The sequence below is a fragment of the Gadus chalcogrammus genome, chromosome 17, assembly GCF_026213295.1.
Source record: "Gadus chalcogrammus isolate NIFS_2021 chromosome 17, NIFS_Gcha_1.0, whole genome shotgun sequence".
NCBI classification, from domain to species: Eukaryota; Metazoa; Chordata; class Actinopteri; order Gadiformes; family Gadidae; genus Gadus; species Gadus chalcogrammus.
In genome coordinates, this window is record NC_079428.1 from 940165 (window position 1) to 957393 (window position 17229).

At 48.1% G+C, this 17229-nt stretch overlaps 1 protein-coding gene and 1 non-coding gene across 2 annotated transcripts in view; both read left to right on the top strand.

The window, feature by feature from the left end:
• Positions 1-6776: 6776 nt before the first annotated feature.
• Positions 6777-6858, top strand: trnal-aag (transfer RNA leucine (anticodon AAG)). The gene has a single exon. It is a non-coding gene; the product is annotated as a tRNA-Leu (tRNA).
• A 194-nt stretch (positions 6859-7052) lies between these two features.
• The window catches only part of snapc2 (small nuclear RNA activating complex, polypeptide 2), a 29424-nt gene continuing 19247 nt past the window's right edge, over positions 7053-17229 (top strand). The window contains exons 1-7 of the mRNA XM_056575266.1: positions 7053-7440; positions 7866-8051; positions 8490-8595; positions 9124-9395; positions 9977-10109; positions 13411-13499; positions 15150-16394. Coding sequence (XP_056431241.1) covers positions 7207-7440; positions 7866-8051; positions 8490-8595; positions 9124-9395; positions 9977-10109; positions 13411-13499; positions 15150-15422 — 1293 coding nt within the window. The 5' untranslated portion in view covers positions 7053-7206 and the 3' untranslated portion in view covers positions 15423-16394. The remainder of the gene's footprint in view (positions 7441-7865; positions 8052-8489; positions 8596-9123; positions 9396-9976; positions 10110-13410; positions 13500-15149; positions 16395-17229) is intronic.

Sequence of the window (17229 nt, forward strand, 5' to 3'; positions counted from 1 at the left end):
CAGCTATTGTTTGTTTCTCCGATAGAGAGATAGAGTAGAGTGATCTGTCCTGCAACGTATATGAACTGTGGTTCAGTTACTCTCTGTCTGTCTGTCTGTCTGTCTGTCTGTCTGTCTGTCTGTCTGTCTGTCTGTCTGTCTGTCTGTCTGTCTGTCTGTCTGTCTGTCTGTCTGTCTGTCTGTCTGTCTGTCTGTCTGTCTGTCTGTCGTTCACTCTCTCTCTCTCTCTCTCTCTCTCTCTCTCTCTCTCTCTCTCTCTCTCTCTCTCTCTCTCTCTCTCTCTCTCTCTCTCCAGTTGTCACTCATCTGTAATTCTACCTTCGGGGGATTAAGGTGGTGTGTGTGTGTGTGTGTGTGTGTGTGTGAGAGAGAGAAAGATGGGAGGTGTGTGGGGCCACGACTGAGACTGTGAATGAATTGTGTTGGCAGGTTTAGTGACTCTGATCCGGTCCAGCACAACTTCTTTACGGTTTGAGTCCAGTTCACCGCATTAACTTAACACTAATAATTAATAATGATTAATAAAATACTGACTGTGCTTATATTTATTTACATTCCTGTTTGAGGTTCATAAAAATGCGAGAGGAGGAATGAACGCAATAGTCAGTGTATAAAGTAGTACAATAAAAATCTTGCAAATAGCGTTAACATCTATTCATCCATTATTCATTCACTTATATTCATGCACAAAATATATTCTTCTTCTTCCTCTAATCCTGGATGGCGTGAAAGGGCGCTTAAAAGTTTCTGAATGCCAGTGTGTGTGCGTGTATATCTGCATGTGTGTGTGTGTGTGTGTGTGTGTGTGTGTGTGTGTGTGTGTGTGTGTGTGTGTGTGTGTGTGTGTGTGTGTGTGTGTGTGTGTGTGCGTGCGTCTCTGTGTGTGTATTTCTCTATGTGTGTGTGTGTGTGTCTCTGTGTTTGTGTGTCTCTGTGTGTTTGTGTGTGTGTGTGTGTATTTCTCTATGTGTGTGTCTGTGTGTGTATTTCTCTATGAGTGTGTGTGTGGGTCTCTGTGTTTGTGTGTGTGTGTCTCTGTGTGTTTATGTGTGTGTGAGTGTATTTCTCTATGTGTGTGTGTGTGTGTGTGTGTGTGTGTGTGTTGGTGTGTCAGACACTCTGGCTCCTCTTAGCATCAGTGTGTTGAGGTCATTCAGGTTTCGGTGAGTTACTGGGGCGGGGGGGGCGGGGGGGGGGGGGGGGGAAGGACTGTTTGCCAACCCCAGTATAAAGCAGTGGGGGGTTGAAGAGGAGGGGGGGGGGCTGTGTTGGGCTTCATTCAGCGGTCTGTTCAACCCTCGTCTCTAAAACATCTTCCTCTTCATCGTTCGATGCGTTGACGTTGTTGTTTGTTTGTTTGTTCCCCTTTCCACGAAACCTCCGCCCGGAGCGTACGTCTATAACCGCGGTGACGGTGTAGACCCCACCCACCACCCACCCTTGGTGACGACGCGGTCGATGTTGGGGGGGGGGGGGGGTTCTACGTCGGTGACGGCGTCACCGCCCACCAACCGGTCGAGGGAGGCTGCCTGCGGTGCTGACAGGGACCATCGATAGTTGGGGGGTACAGTAGGACTGTTTACACGCCCCCCCCCCCCCCCCCTTTATGTGCCGTGGTTTTTAATATTATTTGAACCTTCGGGTTGACTACCGGTCTGGTCCATGTAGTTACATGTGTTTACCGGAGAGAGGCTGGGATGTGAATAGGTGGTGGTGGTGGTGGTGGTGGTGGTGGGGGCGGGGGCGGGGGCGGGGTAGGGATAGTCTCCCTCACCACCCACACGAGGGGCTCCGTTCCCGGACGCAGCTCCCGGGTCGCCGGGGCCTCTGACACGGGACGGTTCTCCCAGATCCTCTTCCAGCGACTCCATCTATCAGAGCGTCACATCCTCTGCTGCAGCATGACCCACTTTGGTTTCCTATTGAGGGCATCACTGCCAAACACCCACCCTGGCAATAGGCGCTGTGCGGGATCTTAGTGAATCGGGGTAACAGGCCTGAGGGACGTCCGAGCAGAACGGGTCCGCATGTCTGCTCTGCTGCGTTATGGCCGTCCAACAGCAGTGGGGCGTGCGGTATCAGGACTGGGAGGTCATAAGTATAGATCTGCAGGCCGAATCTCGATTCATCCCCTTGCCCCTTTTGCTTTGTCTTTGTCTTTGTCTTAACCAAGACAAAGACAAAGACAAAGCAAAAGGGGCAAGGGGAAGAATCGAGATTCGGCCCAAGTGAGCTCTCAAATCATCTTAAAAATAAGGGGTACATAGCACTCAATCTTATCCCTTAATCTTGATCAAATTGGGTATTGAGACAGCACTGGCTCTCACATGAACGCGCAACTTCAAGGGTAAGGGGGAAGATAAGGGGTAAGGGGAAGTATTGAGATTGGGCCTTAGAGAAGACTACACTAAGGCTACACCTTCTACTCTCTTCCAGTCAGGGTTTGTGAGTCACACTGCCAACCGTCTGTGAAATCTGTTCTTTTGTTATTACTATAATACCATTGTGTGTCTCAAACGGACTAGCATTCTCCCTTGAACATCTCAACCTTGGAGTATAACAGCAATCTGACATGAGAGACAGCACATGAAGGAGCTAGGTATACTCCACCGTCGAAGGTGTTAACATCGCAAACGAGTCTGTGGCGCTCCGCTCTCGGCCCGATAACGCAGCCCGTCGCCAAATGCTTTCCGCTCCGCCGGACCAGGTATTCCTCGCACGGACCCGTTGTGTCCTAAAAACACAGCGGACAGCGGGAGCCAGCGCGCGGTTGTGTAAGCATCTTGTGTACCTCGCAGAACGGACGGGTTGTAAACACGAGGTCGTCGCGGGCGCGGGCAGACCTCCATAGCACCTCTGAGGATTCCCTGACACCGGATCAAGGTCTCAGTCGGCCGACGGACTCACACCACCGGCCGGCTGCTGCAGAATGTGTGTCATGGACACGCATGCATGCACTCGCACACACATGCATGCACTCATGCACGTGGGCACACACGTACATTTGTGTGCACGCACGCACATGTGCAAAGACATATACACACACATACATACAAGCAAGCATGAGCACACACACACACCGCTGCAGGGTGTCATACACAGGGTACACACACACGCGCACACAACAGTGCACTGTTTCACAGACCACTAACACACACACACACACCATTGTCACACACACACACACACACACACACACACACACACACACACACACACACACACACACACACACACACACACACACACACACACACACACACACACACACACACACACACACACACACACACACACACACACACACACACACACAGAGACACACGCCAGTGCCCATGCTCATTTCTCAGAAAAATGCTGCACTGTGCTTGTTCCGCCGAAATGTGTGACCCATCGAATTTGGTCGAACAATGTCACCAAGTCACACATCTGAACGTTCGGCTGCGTCAGAATCCCTCCAACGCGTGTCTTCAATTCAAATATACATGCTGTACACTCCCCCCCCCCCCCCCCCCCCCCCCCCCCCACACACACACACACACACAGACCCGGTGGTGGGCGCACGGGGGACGGATGGAGACCAGCCGTCCTGCACCGCATCGGACCCCGATGTGTCGCAACAAAAAAAACGAATGTTGCGAGTGTGTGAGCATTAATGAGGAATGGTTTGGGTATCTATCTCCCAACCCCCTCCTACTCGCCGGTCCTCTTTGCGCCAGCGCTCCCCCCGCCCCCCCCAGCCCACCATCAATTCATCCATCCATCCATCCATCCTTACATCTATCGTTTCTCTCGCTCCCTTTTATTCAATCAGATTCGTTCGTTTGAGAGCTCGTCTCCATCGGACCTTCACAATAAAAGCATCTGCGGTTCAGAGTGTCCCCCGCACATTGCAGCACCGTGCCCGGGCTGAGGCGCACGGGGCACGGACCTGGTTGGTCGGCGCTCCGCGGGTGGAGGAACCGCGCATTGATTGGAGGAATATACGGTCTCAGGCATCTTCAATTAAAAGTGATGCAGCCTCCCGACCGAAAGATTGTCTTTTCGTGGAGAGGCTACAGATCAAAAAAAATTAAATTCAAAATTGTTACCCATTACTAAATCCAATTTTTTTTGTGTATCTGATTTATCAGTATTTAATAAAAAATAAATAAATAGAAACCACCACAAATGTCGAACAAAATGGCCGAATAGATGGATGAATGGATTGATACTGAGAGGGCATAGGATGGAAAATCCCCCCTTTATATAAACCCTGTAACCTCGTATCATCGCTCCGGCTACTCGGAAGACATTTCGCCGACAAAAACCCCGACAGCCTCTCAAACCCGAGCCATCCCAGACATGATAAGACAGCCCGGCACGCAGTGTCAAGCGTTCATCATTTAAACGGCCTCTCCATCCACGCACACACACACGCACACACACACTTACCGTGGGGTCGTGCTGTGGAAGTCGAGGAATGCTGTGAGCAGGTGCAGTGGCTGGGCTCAGACGAGGCGACCGACTGTAAGACCGGGGGCTGGGTACTGGCGACCCGGCACAAGGGCTTTTGTATGGGAGGAATTACTGCCTCCTTGTGTCACAAGCCCCGCCTCTCCTAGCTGGATACTCTACTTCATCAAGCCCCTCCCCTCCTCTCCCCCTTCCTCCTCCTCCTCCCCCACTGGCTCCCTAGAACCCTCCTCCTCCCCCACTGGCTTGCTAGACCCCATCCCCCCGCTATTCCCTCCCATCCCCTCCTCCTCCCTTGCCTCCCCCTCCTCCCTCCTCCTCCCTCCTCCTCCCCCACCTCCCCTCCCATATGGCAGTGGGACATAAGGGAGAGCATGGTCTGCGTCCCTGCTCATGCCGGCTCTGCTGGGCTGTCCGTGGGTCTGTCTGGGGGGGAGAGAGTCATCCACTACTACTATACACAAGCCTCCTTCAGGCTTCAGCTCTTTATTTGTGGGCTACCGGAAAAATACAAGTCAGAGGCATATGTCAAAATGTTGTTTTTATCAACACATAGGAAAAAGAAAACAGTTTGATGAAAGATCTGTATTGTACTCGTATTGCAGGGTAGCAAGGTAATGACATGTTAATGAGAGCAGGTGAACTTTCCACTCACACACACACACACACACACACACACACACACACACACACACACACACACACACACACACACACACACACACACACACACACACACACACACACACACACACACACACACACACACTCTAGCACTTCCATCCGTAAACAGTCAATGACCAGCAAGTATTTCTATTAAGTCCATTAAGTTTTGTTTACTTTGGAGGTCGTCAAATAAGGGAACACATAGATCTAATCCCTACTCAACCCAACGCTGAGTGCAGTGCATCCTGAATTATATCCAAACTGCATCGGAAAGATGAGAGGTCTCTCTCTCTCTCTCTCTCTCTCTCTCTCTCTCTCTCTCTCTCTCTCTCTCTCTCTCTCTCTCTCTCTCTCTCTCTCTCTCTCTCTCTCTCTCTCTCTCTCTCTCTGTCTCTCTCTCTCTCTCTGTTTCCGTCTAGCTCTGCTGCGATCTAACGCTCTCTCTCTCTCTCACACACACACACACACACACACACACACACACACACACACACACACACACACACACACACACACACACACACACACACACACACACACACACACACACACACACACACACACACACACACACACACAAAATTGTCAATTATACAAAAAAAATAGTCTTCTAGTGTTTAGTAGTGTATTTTTATTACGCTGTGGTTCGAGGAACAGGTGTGCAGTAGAACAACTGTTCTTCCAGCTGATATTCCAAAATATCTCTCCCCCAGACGCTCCCTGCTGCATTGTCAGCTGCTGGGCAGACCCACAGAGTTGAGAGCCCAGGTCCGAACAATCTGCTGGTCTGCAAGTCCCCCTCCTGCGTCAGGAGCTCCACCTCCCGGCCCCAAAGCACTCCTAGGATCAACACAAGTTATGGTTCTTATTTGTGCAAAACGGTGAACATCCTTCTTTACCGACAGCGATGTATTGTTGTTTCTCTTCCCTCTGACAGATGAACTGATTGTAAGACCCGTAAAAGCGTCTGCGAAACACACTCAATGTAAAAAAACGTGTCCATGACTGCAGAGGTTTTGATGGCAGTCGGGCCCTTGGTCTGTGGTCAGCTGTGAGGGACGGGGATTAAACCAACAAGGTGCCTGTTCTCTAAACAGCTTCCCAAGGGAGGGGCCACTATGAGTAAGGGCGGTTTTCTGATGGTTTGCCCGGATACCATCATTACTCTTTCATTATTCAACATTAGTTATGCTTTATCCTCGTCACAGACACCTCTGTTAGTATGGCATACCTGCAAATCACACACACACACACACACACACACACACACACACACACACACACACACACACACACACACACACACACACACACACACACACACACACACACACACACACACACACACACACACACACACACACACACACACACACATAAAGACACATGCACATAGAGACATAACTGGGATAGCCTACTGGTGCACATTTACCCATGCATGCATTTGCTAGGTCAACAAAATGAAACATGCATTACAAACTATATTGTATTTAACCTATATTTGTCTAAATTTAACGTTATGTAAATACAGTGTTCAAAATCTGGATCAAATATGCTATGCAATAAGTAGGGTTTACCTACTAATTACACCCGATTTGAACACGATATTTTGGGTAATTGAATTTAATAATTTTTATCAACAAAATGTGTATAGGGGTAGCGTGGCCGAGCGGTCTAAGGCGCTGGATTAAGGCTCCAGTCTCTTCGGAGGCGTGGGTTCAAATCCCACCGCTGCCATATCTTTTATGTTCTATGGTGCGATCCACCGTCGACTTTGTTTCACTCGGTACTCCACATTTAGTTTTTTCTCGTTTGATTATAAAATGTATCCGCAAGAAATCAACGCCGAACTGCGGAGTTTTTTTGCCGCGCAGTTCGGCGCGGCAAATGCGTACGCATGCGCGTAAACGGCCTTATCGCTCGCCGTAGAGCTCGAAATTGTGTTTCCGGCAACAAGGCAGTGTTGCTACAAGCCGTCCCCTCCAAACCCTCAGCCGACTGTTTATATTCATGGCATGAGCGGGGAGAAAACAGCAACAACAGCAACAGCAACACATTAGGACCCGACCGTCGCCTCAGGACACCATGAAGCCCCCGCCTCGGCAGCGCATCCTGACCAAACGCTACGAGGAGCGCAGAACGGTGCAGAAGCAGGTGCGCGTCCGGCGAGAGCTTATGGAGAATGTGTGCACCTGGGGGGTCACCGAGCAGCGCAGGTTGCTGAAGGGCCTCGAGTGGCTCAAGCACCACCGTCGCGTCGAGCCGGACATCGACTATGAGTGGTTGCAGAAGAGGGTTCCCAAGCGGTCCATCGAGCAGGTGAGCACCCTACGCTCTGCACGACGGCCCTTCGTGGGGTTGCACGCACACGCACACGCAAGCACACACACGCTAGCACACTGCACGCACACTTAATCACGCACACACTCACTCAGTCACTCACACAATTATGTTTCTGTAATCGATGTCAGTAGTATGTATTTTCTTTTGTGGGGGTCAGCACAACTATATAAATATATATTAACAATTAAGCGACTCATGATGAACAGGTAACTTGTTATCTACACACGAGGTGGTGGACCTGACAGTAAGCACATCTATACAGCACACAGTACGCTCAAACAGCAGGTCAGCTGCTTGAACCTGCGTAATATAGGAATCCTTTAATCAAACTCCTCTCTCTCTCTCTCTCTCTCTCTCTCTCTCTCTCTCTCTCTCTCTCTCTCTCTCTCTCTCGCTCCCAGCTGTGCACCGTGGTGCGTGAGCTGAAGGTCCGGGCGGTCAGCAGGGGGGCCAGTCAGCTGCGGAGGCAGCGGAGTAACGAGGCGGGGCTTGAGGGCGAGGGGGAGGAGCCTCTCCAGCTGTGGCGGGAAACGGCCCGCTTCGTGGCGGGGGACATGGAGGGGGACATCGCCAAGGCGTTCTCTCAGGTAGGGTGCGGGCGCCGGGGCTAGTGGGTGTTGTGGTTCCAGGTTGCTATGGAGACGAGTGATGGAGGTGTATGATGGAGGTTAAGAGTGAGAGAGAGAGTCATCGAGACAGCCGGCGTGCCGGTCTGTGTCGCGGCTGCGCTATGATTGCACGTGCGGTTGGTTTTGTGTCTACTGTGAAAGTGCAACACGCCGTGGCTACACTCTAACGATTCAGTGTTTCGTACCCATGTTTAAGAATAAAAGCTCAAGTCGATGATGAAGTCATGTGTTTGCGTTGATTAATTAAATCAGGTTTATTTTTCTTTGAAGTATTTATTACATGAATGATGTTCTAGTTTATATTTATCAGGTAAATATTCTCTCTCTCTCTCTCTCTCTCTCTCTCTCTCTCTCTCTCTCTCTCTCTCTCTCTCTCTCTCTCTCTCTCTCTCTCAGATGCTGGTCGTGTCGTCCACAGAACATCAGACCCCTTTCAACTCTGCAGTTTCTCCCCCGCGGTCTGGCCACGCCCAGCCCCCCACGACCGGCCCTGTCACTCCAGGTGGGCACACAAAAAACGTCTGTTTCTTCAGTTCATTGGCTGAGAGGCGAGGGGGCGGGACCTTCATGGTGCGTCTTGCTTGAATCTAAACCAATCAGGAAGAAGTCTGTGGACCGATGAGTTGGGGGTTTTCTGTCCTAAACTGCATCCTATGCTACCTCATTGATGCTGCCACTTATTTTTACACACACATTCTACTTACTTTTACTAACTTTATCGGGATCTTGTATTGTATTGCTACTACATGAGTGTTGAGGAACCAAGCCTAGATCGGAGTCAAGTCAACTTTACTGTCAATTTCAAAACATGGGCCAGAGATCTAGGAACCTAAATTGAGTTTATCTCTGGTCCACGATATAATAAGAACAAAACGATAGAATTAGGTCGAATAAGATAAGTAATATTTAAAATAATAATAACAATATTATTATTATTATTGAATTAATAATATAAGATTAGTACTTGTTTACTCTTGTACGATGAGATGTAGTTAAAGTATCTCTGACTCTCCATCCTGATCCCCTTCAGGGCCCCTCCCTCCCAGGGGCCCCTCCCCGGGGTGCCTGGCCCCCGTCCTCCAGACCCCCGTGGTGACCCTGACCCATGTCCGGGTCCCCCTGTCAGGCCCCCCTGTAGGGGTGCTTTTCCCTCCGTCCACGCCGGGGCAGGGGCCCTCAGCCACGCCCTCCGTTGCGTTGCCAGGGGCAGGTTGCCAAGCAGCCGCCTCCACGCCTCTGTTGCCGCGCCTCAGCCAGGCGTCGGCCGTTGCCGGGGCAATGGACAAGCCTGGCTCAAGGGTGGTAAGACCTGTGTGTTTCTATGTTTTGCTAATGCTATTGGCGATTGCTCACACATTGGTAAGACCTGTGTGTTTCGACGCTATGCTAATGCTAATGCTAATGTTGATTGCTAACACAGATCACTGCTGGTCCTTGAATGGCTAGCGAACCACGCCTCGTTTGAAATGACGTGACTTTTTATAGAGAATTTTATCCACACACAATATCTTATAGTCGGTTAAATCAGATGCAACAACATTTCAATAAAATAACATTACCAAGAGAAAACTATCTAGACAAGGAACTTTGTAGCGTGATTAATGGACCGCTAGGATACCAGAAATAAAGTTGTTTCTAATTTTTTGAGAAAGCATGACATGAGAAACACAGTGATACCCACAAAAAGTGGGTCTGCATCCAAATAATAACCCAGAATAATACAGTGTTTGAAATGATTACATGCTCCAATGGGTTTCCCTCTATGTCTGGCTCAACCAATCAGTTGACTGCCAATAAAGCCTGTGACTTTAACCTTAATTAAAGTGATTTTCTTTAATTTGGTTTGGCATAGAGAAATTCAACATCTTGTGTAATCGTTTCAGGAACCTGTTGAAGGCCCAGGCAAGGCAGGTGAACAGGAGCAGAGGTCCAAGTGCTTGGTGGACTTCAATAAGATATACCTGCACCTCTCCCACCCCTGGAGGGAGGGCAAGGACGGCCCCCTCTCGCCCTTGGGTAGGGCACGTCTTTGTCTCCGTTATATTACAACGAAATAAGCGTCCACTAACTACACTGTGGGTTCATGCTGTCTGCAGTGGCTCTCCGTTTCGCTCCTCTTTTCCGTCAGTGTACCACTTGGTGGAGTGAGTCTCAAACAGCGTTTCTGACCCGAGCAACGAGACAAGTTGACTTTATTTCCAGGGACGGCTGGTATAAATGGGCTAACAGGGCTAAGCCCTCCCTACCTTTTACAGTAAAAATGAAAAAATATTATTACAAACCTTAGAAACCTAAAGCAGCACCAGCACCAAAAAGTGACAGAAAAACCCAGGAAATATGACATGTCTTCGTTTTTTTCTAGTGAACGGGCTAAATGTATTCAGCCCTAGCGGAGTAGCGTAAGCTTCCATTCAATTTTGATTGACAGGTATCGTGACACGCCCCCTTCATATGCTTCCCATTTGGGCTAAAGTCATTCAACCCAAGCACAGTAGCGTAAGCGGGCATTTTATTGTGATTGACAGGTGTCGTGACACGCCCCCATTTGGGCTAATTTAATTTAGCCCAAGCGCAATAGCGTAAGCTTCCATTGACGTTTGATTGACAGGTGCCCTGACACGCCCCCTTCATATGCTTCCCATTTGGGCTAAATTAGTTTAGCCCAAAGGTTGACCTAGCGCAGTAGCTACAGTACAGTGACCTTCGACCAATCACAGCACAGTAGCGCAAGTGCAGTATGGTGGACGTTGGCATGAAAATGAACGAAGTGGATTATTTACTTTCTAATCGGTTTTCTTTAATGTCTTTGGAGGAAAAATTGGAAGTGAAGAGATTGGGGACACATCAACCAAACGATGTACAGATTTACTGTCAGGAGTGAGGTCAGAGTATGGCCGGTAATAGTGCATTTGTAAGCAGGTCAACAACGTTTCGTATCGAAACATTAAAAAAGCCTATGTCTAAATAACCCAACATAACGTGACAAGTGTGTAGAGATAGTGGCCCCTCTCCCAGCTGCATTTCAGCGACAGGCAGTAACAATAAGGTTCTCTAAGGAATCGGAAATGATCTAATTTAATGTTGCATACAACATTGCCAAAGAGGAGTTGCCATTCACCAAATTTAAATCCGAAATTATTCTCATGAAGAAAAATGGATTAAACGTCAACCCGACGTGTAGCAATGAGATGGCATGTGCACAATTCATTGCAGTGATAGGCGACGCCTTAAAGCAAAAGACAGCTGCGGACGTCGGAAACGCCACATGGGCCTACATGTCCTTCATGATTGACGGCGACACAGACGTCTCCACCAAAGAGTGTGTGATCGACTACAGCCGCAATTTGCGCAATGGGAGACCGGTCAACATTTTAATTGTGTAATACTTTAAGCACAAAAAAAGTTTTATTTTGCTTAATGGTTTAGTTCGAAATGTTCAATTTCAGCTCAGTAAGCACACCTTATTTTTTATTTTTATTTATAATTGTGCTTCAAATAAAGACAGGCCTTTCTCTACACCTTATTCTTGTTTAAAAATCATTCACATTATATGAAAGTTATGAACAGAGATATAAAGGTGACCTCATGGCCTCTGGAGCCCTGTGAAGTATTGATAAATGTAATGCATTCTTTAGCCCACCCACCCAAAATCACCTCCAGCCGTCACTGTTTATTTTTACATTTTTATAGAAAACACAAAATTATAATATCAAACGCACGGTCAAAGAACTTCCCCCAGTATCTGAGTCCTACTAGCAAAAGTCACGTCCAAACCTTAAAATTAGTATTAGTTAATACTAAACCCCTATTTATAGAATCGAAAACACAAAATATAGAAATGTTTTTTCAATTGTCATTACCAATAATAAATTATTTTTCACAAACTTATTATCAATCGATGAGTTCCTCTTGGGCTCCTGCACTGTCTCCTCTCTGGGCTGCATGGGGTCTTGGTTTACTGTTTTAAGACCTAATTCCATTTCATTTCAATCGAATGAACAATGCCGTTTTCTTATCCTCTCTGATGAGTGGACCGGCCGTCCAACCGTTTATTATCTGATCTGATATCATCAGATCAGATAATAAAGGGTCTGATCTGATGATATCAGATCAGATAATAAAGGGTCTGATCTGATATCATCAGATCAGATAATAAAGGGTCTGATCTGATATCATCAGATCAGATAATAAAGGGTCTGATCTGATGATATCAGATCAGATAATAAAGGGTCTGATCTGATGATATCAGATCAGATAATAAAGGGTCTGATCTGATGATATCAGAAAAGATAATAAAGGGTCTGATCTGATGATATCAGATCAGACCCTTTATTATCTGATCTGATATCATCAGATCAGATAATAAAGGGTCTGATCTGATGATATCAGATCAGATAATAAAGGGTTGGACGGCCGCACCCCTCCCCAGAAGGCCGTTACGATGTTGACCTCCACGGTGGAACCCGCGTCGTTCCTTATTACTAATCGCCGTTCCTGATTGGTCGAAGTGAATCCAAGTCATAGTTGACGTTGCAAATAATTGCAGTGAGTCAGCGGCCACGGCCGTTTCCGTGGTAATCTGCTCACGAAGGTGACCTCATCACCAGTATTGTAGAATCATTACCCAAACACGACAGACCCATATTAGTAACTCAAAACTCGGTCAGGGTTTTCTGGAAGGTGGGCGTGGCTTTGAGCCGAGGGTGTTGGTGACGGATGCAGTGCAGTGTCTCAGCCGGCCGGGGGAAGGTAGGGCGGAGCTCTGAGGTCCCTGAGGAGCCTGGGGCGGGTCCCTGGTGGGCGTCACACGGGGCCCCTGGAAGTCGCCCTCTGGATAGCCTAGCCTAGCCTAGCCTAGCCTAGCCTTCTGGTCGGGACAACAGGGAAGTTTGGTCAATCAAAGAAAAACTGTAATAAACGTCTCTTACTGCAATGATGGGACTCTACGTCACATTACGTCTCGTAATATGGAGATGGATTGAGATGTGCCAATTAAATGATTTGGCGCAAAATGCACTGAATTCATTGTGTGTGTGTGTGTGTGTGTGTGTGTGTGTGTGTGTGTGTGTGTGTGTGTGTGTGTGTGTGTGTGTGTGTGTGTGTGTGTGTGTGTGTGTGTGTGTGTGTGTGTGTGTGTGTGTGTGTGTGTGTTTATATATTATAGTTATACATTACAGCTTCATTATATTATATTGGCAATACCGGATCACAAGCCCTGTTGTGTTGTCTAGAAACACAATACTGTAATCTGACTACCTGTGATGTCAGGCAAATCGTATGATTAATTTCTTGCTGCCTTTCCTTTCCTGGCCTCCAGAGTGCGCTGTGGTGCTGGACCTGCTGATGGCGCTGCCAGAAGAGCTCCCTCTGCTGGATGGAGGCAAACTACGCCAGCACATGATCGAGGTAATAACGCAAACGCAGATAGAGGGTGTGGGCCAAAATAAAGAAACAACACAATAAAAGTGTAATCCCGCACAGGCTTTAAAACTTGCTCGCTGTTTCTTTTCCCTTCTGTTATTTGTTTTGTGAATCTTAGTCAGGTTTTTTATGGGAAAAAGTTAAACATTACATGAAGAAGTCATGGCCCATAAAGCTTCACCCCGTTTAAAAGCGCGTGTCTTCACCTCTGGAATATGGCTGCAGACAATAAAACACCTTCAGTCATTCCTTTTACTGGAGTTGTTGGGTCGTCATGGATACTTGAAAAATAAATACTAAAGTCTGACTGATGTAAAGTGTCCCTGTTTACAATAATCGTATAGCTGTGGCTCCCAACAGGGTTAAACCCGGTACCATACCGGTAACCCCTGGTAAGGTACGAGGGGTAGAGGGGTTCAACTGTATCCAAATTAGAACGCAGATCAAACCCCTAAGGGGAGCACCGGCCTTTGGTTTAGAAAAAATTCACTCTCATTCAATAAAAAAATAAAAACGTTGTAAATCCCCCAGAGAGGTAATCCCTTGGTTACAGCAGCCGTGAAAACACAGGATATAAAACAATACAATGACAATACAAAGTAGCGCTAAAGAAAACAAAAATAGATTCTAAAGTAAGGACAAACAGTATCAACAGTCTAAACAGTATAAATCATAAAGTGGCCCAGTGCCAGTACTTCACATTATTTAAATGCAATGTAAAAAAAAAATATAATAATAGAAACAGTGACACCAACATATGCCTTGAGCGAGGGTTGTCATGCCCTACCTAGGTGCCTGGAGCAGTGTCCGCGTGCTACACCCCGCCTGGGTGACTTTTACAGGGCTATAAGGGCGCGGGGGATGGCGGCGTTGGAATCCGGTTTAATGATGTTTTTACAACGATACACGGCCCGATGCTGCCGTGCACGAGGGCGTGTGGTGAGGGCTGGTCTAATCTGTGCACACAGATTACTCACTGCAGCCCAGGTATGTAGCCTCACCCAGCCGCAGAGTCCAGTAGCACTGGGCCAGGTGAGGCTGCTTCACCAAGCTATCCCCACCCCCCCCCCCACACACACACACACACACACACACACACACACACCCCCCCACCGGCCACGTCCACTCACCCACCAAACGTGCAGGGGCACTCTGTTTCACTCCTCTCAGAGAAAGTCTTTGTTGAGTATTTGTTGTTTTATTTCTTTTTTATATCACAGCAAAATTAAAAAAAAAGAAGAGCAAAATAATAATATCAAACACACAGAAAAGAAAGAACTGTGTTGCTTCCCACAGTATCTGATTCCAACTCACCAAAGTTAAAGTCCAACCCTAATAATTAGTATTGGTTAATACCAAACAGAAACGTCATATTTCTATAACCGGAAATACAAATAGAGAGATGTTTTTATCATTAACACATAACCCTAACCCTAACCGTAAATAATAAAACAATCATCATTACCAATAATTAATTGTTTTTTATCGAACTTCTCATTAACCAATGAGATCCCCTTTGGCACACTGTCCCCTCAACCAACAACGCACGCCACGGAGGATCAACAAAGCTGCTCTTTCTGCCCAACCCGCTGACGTCTCTCTCCCCCCTGACCCCTGACCCCTGACCCCATGCAGACCTACGCCAGCCTCTCCGCCCCCGCGCCGCGGGCAGAGAGGGGTGAAGTCCCCCCGCCGCCGGCCGCGGCCACCCGCCCCGGCCCCGCCGAAGCGGAACCCAGCCGGGACGCCGTGAACTCGGCCGCCGCGGGAGAACACAACTACTCGAATGACCGCGGCGAGCGCGTGGTAGCGGCGAAGACAACCACGCCGCCGCCGCCGCCCGAGCCCCCGCTGTGCCCCCTCAACCCGTTCAAGCTGCCCTTGAAGCTCTTGGTGAAACGCTCTTAGCTAGCCTGTGGACACACGCCGCGCCCCGACGTAGCGCTCGCTGTATGCCCGGTCCTCCCTGTTTACGTTCTGTGAGGCGCACAGGGTCTGACGCACGTCAAGAAGTACGTCTGGCGTCGCTGAACGTGAACGCAGTGTGCGGGGGTTTGAGGCAGGGCCGTAGAGAGAGCTCGTCTGGGGCTGCAGTTGTGTCGGGCCCCCCAGACCCCATCTAGCCCAGACTCTGCATGCATGTAAAACCTTTTCTAATGAATGTCCGTGGGATCCGCAAGTGAGAGTGAAGTTTATTCTGTATGGTATGGTTGTTACTATTGAGATATGTTTGTGATAATAAATACCCCTTCAAAGGTCATGCGCTTGCCTGAACCGCTAGTTAATGAATATTCGGTCAATCATTAAAGACCAATGCAACCAAACCCATTTTTGAAGAAATTATACGTAACACCTACATTGTCGGTTAAAAGATTTTGAATCTGTTCGATCTGTTCTACCCTGGCCTGAAATCGTTTTTTGTTTCCTAAAACAGTTGCCCCTTTCAGGAAGGACTTTTATTACCCTGTAACCATCTTCAAATAAATATTATCAGAGTTGCCGAGGAGTGTTGTGGAATTTGAATATTGTTTGATTGCTTTTTGTTGGGGTATGGCCGCATACTCCCTCTTCCTTATCACACGTAGAGCCCTTTATGAGCTGACGCCAGCTTCCTACTGGCGGACTGGGATGTCCGGAAGATAAGGACGACCACAGTAGCAAACTGCACATTCACACACCGGAGCTCCTTGGGATCCCGCTGGACGCGCTCAAACAAGGGATTACACTCTTTTTCTTTTTCACGAGGAACCGTTTCTCCCCGGCTAACTTCAGAAAGGCTGCGGGCCGCGATGGCCTCGACTTCTCGTAGGAGCATCTGGGTGGTGTTCACCTGGGCTGTGTTCACCTGGGTGGTGGTCCTCTGTGGACCGCTGGTGGAGGGTGAGCGATTCATGTTGTAGATAACGGAGGAGATGGTGGAAGGAGGAAGAGATGTATCGTATGAATGAATCATAATAATTCATCCGTTTTTTACCGCGCTTATCTAAATACTCAAAGACGCTTTACAAAAAAAAGGAATACGGACAGTACAGACACCCAAACAAAAGGAAAATAAACAACACCACAACAATAGACGTCACAATAAGAGAGGGAGACGGGGTGGAAGATGGCGGAGGATGATTTGTCAGATGTTGTAGGTGGTCCTGAAGAGATGGGTTTTAAGGCGAAGGCTCTGTCCCCCAGGGTGCGATACTTCAGGGGGTCCGCGCATCCTTAAAAAGTCTTAAATTCATGTTTCTAAATTGAAGGCCTTAAAAAGTCTTAAATTCGTTACAAATGTCACATGCTTGTCTTGAATACTGTAACTCAAGGTCTTAAATTTGTCGGGGCAGGAGTATTTATTTTTGTATCTTTCTCTGGGAGCTTTTCAGCAAGGACATGTAGAGAGGCTTCTTTCTTGATAGCTGCATATATAAACGATTATCTGCGGCAATGGGTATGTGCAAATTCAAGAACAGTTGGCTGGAAGACGTCCGTTTCCGAAGTTGGCTTGCGTCTGTTGCCAACCCCCACCGTTGCGTGTTTTAGGTCTTAAATTTCATTCACGGTGGTATTAAAAAGGTCTTAGAGAGTCTTATATTTGACTTGCTGAAACCTGCAGATACCCTCACTTGGTCCTGGTGATGGGGGTGAGGAGGTGGGCCTCAGCGGAGCGAGGGGGGGTGGCGGTGGAGGAGATCAGTTATGTACGGGGGTGCAAGGTTGTTTAGGGCCT